Source organism: Centrocercus urophasianus, unplaced genomic scaffold (assembly GCF_019232065.1).
Source record: "Centrocercus urophasianus isolate 14NV4802_14NV808 unplaced genomic scaffold, USGS_Curo_1.0 seq_15, whole genome shotgun sequence".
Taxonomy (NCBI): Eukaryota; Metazoa; Chordata; class Aves; order Galliformes; family Phasianidae; genus Centrocercus; species Centrocercus urophasianus.
The window spans coordinates 45,943,661-45,951,795 of NW_024884697.1; the positions used below are offsets into that span (position 1 = coordinate 45,943,661).

The 8,135-nt window shown below is 50.1% G+C and overlaps 3 protein-coding genes across 3 annotated transcripts; 2 read left to right on the plus strand and 1 right to left on the minus strand.

Moving 5' to 3' along the window:
* Positions 1–495: 495 nt before the first annotated feature.
* Positions 496–900, plus strand: LOC122158880 (histone H2A-IV). The gene has a single exon (XM_042815925.1). It carries the CDS (start codon positions 496–498, stop codon positions 883–885), a length of 390 nt encoding a protein of 129 aa, XP_042671859.1. The 3' UTR covers positions 886–900.
* A 1,862-nt stretch (positions 901–2,762) lies between these two features.
* LOC122158947 (histone H1) lies at positions 2,763–3,498 on the plus strand. Its single transcript, XM_042816032.1, has one exon. The coding sequence runs from the start codon at positions 2,763–2,765 to the stop codon at positions 3,417–3,419; it is 657 nt and encodes a 218-aa protein (XP_042671966.1). The 3' UTR covers positions 3,420–3,498.
* Positions 3,499–4,458: 960 nt separating this feature from the next.
* LOC122158865 (histone H2B 1/2/3/4/6) lies at positions 4,459–4,943 on the minus strand. The gene has a single exon (XM_042815901.1). The coding sequence runs from the start codon at positions 4,921–4,923 to the stop codon at positions 4,543–4,545; it is 381 nt and encodes a 126-aa protein (XP_042671835.1). The 5' UTR covers positions 4,924–4,943; the 3' UTR covers positions 4,459–4,542.
* Between the last annotated feature and the right edge of the window lie 3,192 nt (positions 4,944–8,135).

Sequence of the window (8,135 nt, forward strand, 5' to 3'; positions counted from 1 at the left end):
GCTTCTCTTCTTTGCCTTTAGTGCAGATCTAAGTGAAAAGAGCACAAAGAGGTGACTTCTTCCCATTGCTTTTACCAAAGCAGCGGGAGCTGGGGCTGCTCGTGCTTCAGTGTATTCATTCACGTCCTCGCCTGGCTCCTCAGCATCGTGCAAGCAGTGGCCGATGGCATGGAGGTCAAATCCAGCTCCGAGCGCTGCTGCCAACCCCGATATCAAACCGCTCAGAAACGACAGCGAAACCAATTGCCGGGGCCGCCACGCCCACCGCCGCGGAGCGCTGATGAAATTGGGGTGCGCGGAGCCGGGCAGCCGCCCGCCGCCCATTGGGTAGATTTGGATCCGCGGCGCCATTGGTCAGAGCGAGAGAGAGACCGCGCCAGCCAATCGGAAAGCGAGTCGGGCTGCTTCGGGAGGCTATAAAAGGGGAAGGGGAGGGAGCGTAGCGACACGTGAGTCGCGTCAGCAGGGCGGTGGTTGGTCGTGCTGTTAGGAGCGATGTCGGGCCGTGGGAAGCAGGGCGGGAAGGCGCGCGCCAAGGCCAAGTCGCGCTCGTCGCGGGCCGGGCTGCAGTTCCCCGTGGGCCGCGTGCACCGGCTGCTGCGCAAGGGCAACTACGCGGAGCGGGTGGGCGCCGGCGCCCCGGTGTACCTGGCGGCCGTGCTGGAGTACCTGACGGCCGAGATCCTGGAGCTGGCGGGCAACGCGGCCCGCGACAACAAGAAGACGCGCATCATCCCCCGCCACCTGCAGCTGGCCATCCGCAACGACGAGGAGCTCAACAAGCTGCTGGGCAAGGTCACCATCGCGCAGGGTGGGGTGCTGCCCAACATCCAGGCCGTGCTGCTGCCCAAGAAGACCGACAGCCACAAGGCTAAGGCCAAGTAAAAGCTGAGGAGTGATCCTATCTCCAAGGAACCCAAAGGCTCTTTTCAGAGCCACCCACTTCCTCGTAAAGGAGCTGCAGATCCCAAAAATACCTGTGTTGGTTTTGCTGCTAAAAATCAGGTGTTAGCATGAAGGTAGCATATTAGCGTAAACACTAGACGCGATCAAATAATTTACTAAAAGTTGAATGTGTGCTAGAAGACCACAAAGTTAGATTTTGTGTTCAAGGAATCTGTTTGGTAGGGGTGAGAAAGGCAAAATGTTGAATATTGCTGCAACAGCCATCAGCAAGGTTTTTCCAGTCTGTATCAAGCTGAGAGCTCGCTGGTCCCCCTGGGGAGCTTGGCCTGCCCCAGCAGTGCCTGGAGGCTCAGTCACTCCTTCTCTGCGCACTCCAAGTTAATTTTTAATGCAGTTTTGCCATGGCTTTGTCCAAGCTGTGCCTCTACTGCATTACACCTGGATGAGAGCTGTGTGAGCTAAGGAGAAATGCTGCCAGCTTTGGCTGCACTTCATCCACACCAGTGAACACTGTAATAGAGATGTTGAGACAGAAACAGACATCACCATTCATAGGTCAGAGAGCACATTTTAATAAAACAAGAAATTACAGGAAGCAAAATGATGTTACGTTGTAGTGCCACAAATGGTTACAGGTGGCTGTGGGAAAAACAAGGGTTGCAGACAGCAATAGAAACAGCGCAGAGAAATAGAATGAACATTTTCTGATATGGGAAAAAAAACAGAATTGGAATGAGCACTTCTTGATATGAGAAATTAAATGCGTTTATTCCATGGCCTCGATGTCTGCCAGAGGCTCTCCCCCTCCTGCTGGCAGAGTAACAGGGCCTGCAGAGCTGCAGATGCTTCTGACACTGCTTCCAGGGTGGAAGTTGGGCTCTGCATGGTAACTGTGGGGTATGCAGGGTGCACTCTGCAGGGAGAGCCCTGATGACAGTGTAGGGGAATGGGAAACCACCTGCAGCAGCGTCTGCCTTGGTCACGCTGACTCAGATGTCCACCAAACCAGACCAAAATAAAAACACATCTGAGGGATGGAATTTGGAGTACTGACCACAGTGATCAGTGAGATCTGCTCCCGTGTCAGCCCCTTGGCTGAGCTGCTCAGTGCCTCTGTGGAACAGCAGCAGGGACGGATCCCTGCATGCAGGTGCACCAGCAGTGCAGTGCAGTGCTCTGAGGCCATCTCCTCCTGGGGCAAGAGAAGTCCTTCAGGGGATGTCAGGCTGCTCCTCACCTTGCAGCATCAGGCACTCATTTAATTGATTTTTATTATTTTTAATGGGTCAAAGGACTGGGGACAAAGGAGCTAATTTCTAATCCATATTCAGTGCTCTGTATGAGCCTGTGTTACTTCCTCCTCTTGGAAATCAATTTGCGATGAAAATAACGACTCCAGCTCCTGGGTTTTGGCTCAGATTAAGAGAAGACCCTTTAAAGAACAATAATTCATTGCTCTGGGGGTGCAACTTCCCACGGTGCGGATTTTATTTAGAAGGAAAAACAAAAGTTTCTGTCTCCCGAGGTCTGCCCAGGTCCAGGACTCGGGGTTTATCGGCTCTTTTTTAACTCACCCTTCGCCTCTCCGGAGAGAAACTCCGCCCGTGGCAGCAGCAGCCTTTGCCCTCCGCGCCGCTGTAAGTTGGGGCGAATAGGTGGCGGAAATTGTAGAAAAAACGCGCTTTTTCGCCTCTTAAGAAACACAAAATGAGCGGGGAGAAGGGAGCTCTGCGCCGTGCGGCGGGGCGGGCTCTGCAAAGCACCAATCACCGCGCGGCTCCGCTCTATAAATACGAGGCCGCCGACTTGCTCCAGGCCCAGTGGTTCCCCCCGATCTGTGGACGACGGTCGTCACCATGTCGGAGACCGCGCCCGTTGCTGCGCCTACGGTGTCTGCGCCCGGCGCCAAGGCGGCCGCCAAGAAGCCGAAGAAGGCGGCGGGCGGCGCCAAAGCCCGCAAGCCCGCGGGCCCCAGCGTCACCGAGCTGATCACCAAGGCCGTGTCCGCCTCCAAGGAGCGCAAGGGGCTCTCCCTCGCCGCGCTCAAGAAGGCGCTGGCCGCCGGCGGCTACGACGTGGAGAAGAACAACAGCCGCATCAAGCTGGGGCTCAAGAGCCTCGTCAGCAAGGGCACCCTGGTGCAGACCAAGGGCACCGGCGCTTCCGGTTCTTTCAAGCTGAATAAAAAGCCGGGCGAGACCAAAGAGAAAGCGACTAAGAAGAAGCCCGCGGCCAAGCCCAAGAAGGCACCGGCCAAGAAGCCCGCGGCTGCTGCCAAGAAGCCCAAGAAGGCGGCGGCAGTGAAGAAGAGCCCCAAGAAAGCTAAGAAGCCGGCGGCTGCTGCCACCAAGAAGGCAGCAAAGAGCCCCAAGAAGGCTGCCAAGGCTGGTCGCCCCAAGAAGGCTGCCAAGAGCCCGGCTAAGGCAAAGGCGGTGAAACCCAAAGCTGCCAAGCCTAAGGCGACCAAACCCAAGGCAGCCAAGGCAAAGAAGGCAGCAACCAAAAAGAAGTAAGATGATAGGAGAAATTCGAGTCTGCTCGTTTAAATAAACCCAAAGGCTCTTTTAAGAGCCACCCACTTACTCTCAAAAAGAGCTGGAATGCTGCGGGAACCGCGGCAGCACAACTAATCATCTCAGGTGCGGAGATTCAGATTTGGGCGCGCTAGTTGCAACTCACGGGAGATAAGAGCCCCTTCCTTTATGGGCTACGTGCAGTTCGGGAGCGAGGCGCCAGCAGCGGCGCTTCCCAGCCGGACGGAGCGGGGCGGTGCCAATCTCAGGCTCCTACTTGGGGAGGGGTTTAAAGAACCCGCGCTAGGCTGTCATTGGTCCGCTTCAGCACCAACCCCCTCCCGGCACCGCCCCCGCTCCCGTCCCGTACGTTTACGGAGCCGCTCGCTCGTCCCCGCCTCATCCCGCCCCCGGGTCCCGGTGAGGGAACCGCCGCCTGCGCGGCTCTACGGCTGCTTTTGCCTAGGGGAGAAACAGCGTGTGGTCCTTCCCCGTCCGGTGATGGAGTGCGCGACAAGGGAAAGGGAAAAAGAAAGCGCTGCTGGTTCTAAACAGCGACGCCTCGGGGACTGTTTTTCATCCGTTTATTAATGAATTAAATAGGGAGAAGTAAGATTATTCTTTAAGGGTGGTCTGCTACAATGTATGTAACGCGAACTTTTTTTTTTATGATTATTATTTTATTTTTTATTTTTTTAACAGCAACGCCGATTTTCTATTAGGAATGCATTTCTAGAGTAAGATAAAATATTCTTGGTATAGCTTTTATCACAAGAATCAAAAGCAAAACGAAGCACTCACCTTCCCGACGGGGTCCTGACAGCAGAGCAGCAGTGGCTGCTGCTGGAATACCGTGTACCCTGCTGCAGCAATAGCACAGTTACCGAGCAACCCCGTTAACTGCATGAGTTGCTACTGCTCAATTAATTCGGAACTGAGACCTCCAAAATACTCAATTAAGCGATTATTTTTTTTGTTGTTATTTATACCTCAAGCACTCGCATTCGTTTCACTCTATTAAAAACCTACGCTACACCCCTCAGAAGTAACACAGCCCTTTTATTAGAATAAATGGTGGCTCTGAAAAGAGCCTTTGGGTTAAAATCGAGTAATCCGCACCACTCTACTTGGAGCTGGTGTACTTGGTGACCGCCTTGGTGCCCTCGGAGACCGCGTGCTTGGCCAGCTCGCCGGGCAGCAGCAGCCGCACAGCCGTCTGGATCTCCCGCGACGTGATGGTCGAGCGCTTGTTGTAGTGCGCCAGGCGCGACGCCTCGCCGGCGATGCGCTCGAAGATGTCGTTGACGAACGAGTTCATGATGCCCATGGCCTTGGACGAGATGCCCGTGTCGGGGTGCACCTGCTTCAGCACCTTGTACACGTAGATCGAGTAGCTCTCCTTGCGGCTCTTCTTGCGCTTCTTGTCGCCCTTCTTCTGGGTCTTGGTGACCGCCTTCTTGGAGCCCTTCTTGGGGGCGGGCGCGGACTTGGCCGGCTCAGGCATAGCTACTCCTCGTCAAATCCCTTCGGCGCAGTGGAGTGCCGGCTGCTGGCACTGCTCACCTCTTTATAGGGGCTGTATGCAAATCTACGGCCTTCGCTATCTGCTTTCTGATTGGATAACGGAGCCCGTGACGTATCGCTCCTCACGAGCAGCTCTCTAATTGGTCCATCGCAAATCCCACTGCTACTGGCTGACAATTCAAATCCCATCAACCAATCACAGTGAGCTCTTTCAATCTCAGCTCAGCGGCGAAGCTCGGCCTCCATCCGCGGCTGGTTGTGGGCGCAGCCGGGGCCGCGCTGTGCCTCCCGCTGCCTGGGCGGGGGTAGTAGGTAGAGACAACAGTCTCCGAGCGGAAAACAAAACAAAACGCCGGGATAAAGCTGAGAGTTTTCTCCACCTTTTTTGTTTTCCCCTCATCAAAATGAAATATACCTGAATACTTATGGAATAGCCTACACTCACAGCAGCTACAAATACATCCTGAAAAAGTATACTGGCTCTGGCATGGTTATCTTTGTTATGTGTTTTAAATAAGATCTTCTGACCTATATGGCTTGGTTTCCAGAACATTAAATGGGATGAAAGCTCTGATTTAATCAGCAAATTGAAAGAACATTGACTTTTTTTTTTTTTTTTTTTCCTTTTAAACTGTAACAAATATTGGATTCATTTCTTTCAAAGACAAAAAATAATCTTAGTAATGAAACTAAATCTGGACTTATAACTGAGTTTTGAATTCAGCATGAATCAGAAAATCAAGCCCTGCTGAAGTTATTTCACTACCCATGAGGAAAATACAATTGTTTAAACCGGTTGAAGTGATTTTGTGGTGTGTAGAATTCTGATGTGCTTATATACACACACACGATGACAGAGGAAGTGTTATGCACTATAGTTGTAGCCTGTATTTTCAGAAAAATCACACATTTTTTCTTTAAATTGCTTTGTACAAATATAAATTTTAACTATAGACTGATCTTTGGTAGAGTTATAATAAATTTTCAAAATAATTTATTTCTGATTGGAGCTAGGACTACAACACAGTTCATATCATTGCTATAATAATGCCTTTTTCTTTTGCTACCTCTGAGTCCATTCAAAGCCTAGAATTTCTGGGTATCACATGAGACAGTTGGCATAGGCCTACAGAAGAAACCCACTTGGCATACCTAAATGGAGATGAAGAGGATTAAACAGTGAAAATCACAACCAAACTTTATTCTTTAGGATTTCTAAAGTTTTCTATAAAATTCTGATGAAAACAGCACAACTGTTACCTTTTCACACTATGGCCCATTTGAATACCTACCTCCTCACATGTATGCCTTTCTTTTGGCATAAAAATAATGCAGGAAAGCACTGAGATCAGCTCTGCCAAGCTGTGGCTGCTCTCTGAGCACCTATGAACTCCTCTGTGGTGTAAACATTGGCTGCGCCTTCACAGACCAGTATACATTGAGAGTGCTAAGGGTGGAATAGCAGGAGAGAACTTTGCACAAACGCTGCTGGACAATATTCTTATTCTGTGGTCTCAAGTCAGAAATACAGTTCTGTCAGTGTCTATTGCCTATACACCTGAGCATCATCTTGGAATTCAAATTTACCTTCCCAAGGCCAAGAGCTCCAGAAAAAACAAAGAAACAATCAGAGTCCATTAATTTACAAGTAGAGACAAAAAGACTGAAGTGCAGTGACAATTGTTGGAGATATATCATAGAATGGCTTTGCTTGAAGGAGAACTCGAAGTCCACCCAGTCATACCCCGCGCCATTGGCAGAGTGACCCCACCAGCTCAGGCTGCCCAGGACCCCATCCAACCTGGCTTTGAACCTCCAGGGATGGGGCACCCACAGTTTCTCTGGGCAGTCTGTGCCAATGCCTCACTGCCCTCTGAGCAAGTTATTCCCCAGCAGCCAATCTAAATCTCCCCTCTTTTAGTTTAAAGCCACCCCTCCCTTGTCCTATCTCCATTTACCCATGTAATACTGATCTACTTTCTGCTTATAAGCTCCTTTAAAGTTTAGGAAGACTGCAATATGGTCACCCTGGAACCTTCTCTGGGCAGAACTAGCCAAGCCTCATCAACATGACTTTGTTTCTGAACTTCATTTCGTTTAGTTGAGTGTATTTTCATCTTGAAATACAAAGATAACAACCAAGATGTTCTGGAAACTGTTACAGAGTAAGTAGATATTGAAGAGGAATACCTAGTTACTAGCACACAGCATCAGAAGTTATTAAAATATTGGAGACAAAGCACACCTTAGAATCACATTTTAAAAGCCTACTTATAAAGTTAATGGTAGCAACTATACTTCAGGAGCTTCTGACTGAAATACGAAGCATAGCTCCATTACTCTGTACATACGGCCATTTACAGGGGCAGATTTTCTATCTTGATAAGATGCCATAGCTCACATTTCCGCATCATGAAAAAACTGTTGCAGACAGATGGATAGACAGAAGAAAAAGATGAAAGAATAAAGGGGAAGTGGGAATTTTTCAATCATTTTCAACGTTAAGAAATGTTTACTCACTTTAGATCTCAAAAACTGAATAAGGTGATAAAATTCATTAAAGTGGTGTTTTTTAAAAATGCAGAATAAAAACTATAGAAATAAAATCACAAAAGGGATAACTTGGGAGGCTGTGGATCAACAGAACACAGCTACTTGAAAAGAGAAAACATAAAAGTAACCAATATCACATTCTCAAAAGGACATGCAACAACCCATTCATTTTAATGGATGCATATAATGAGCCCCAAACCTCTGCCTTCATCAGCACATCAGTCCTGTAAACAAAGCCCCAGTATCTTTCGGTGAGACATAGACAAGGCAGAGACAATGGATTTAACCCCATCTCTCCTCCCAAAAAGAGCGGGCACCACAAACCGAAAAAAGGAAAAAACAAACAAACAAAAAACCCCAAAAGATGAGGACATAATGCTGCTGTGCCTTCCCTAACAACGACGGATTTGCACCGCCGGAACCCCCCAACTGTACAAGCGCCGCGAAATGGCAGCGGCGGAGCTCGAGGAGAAGATGGGAGCGGCGCTCCGGCCCCACCGCCGCCGCCGCCATTGGTTGGCATTTGCTGCAGAGCCGCAGCCGGCGGTGGCGCGCTCTCACTCCGACACCAAGTGCCGCAACAACAGCGATGGGGAGCCAGGCGGCAAGAGAAAGCAAAGAAAGGCAGGCAAGCCAGCA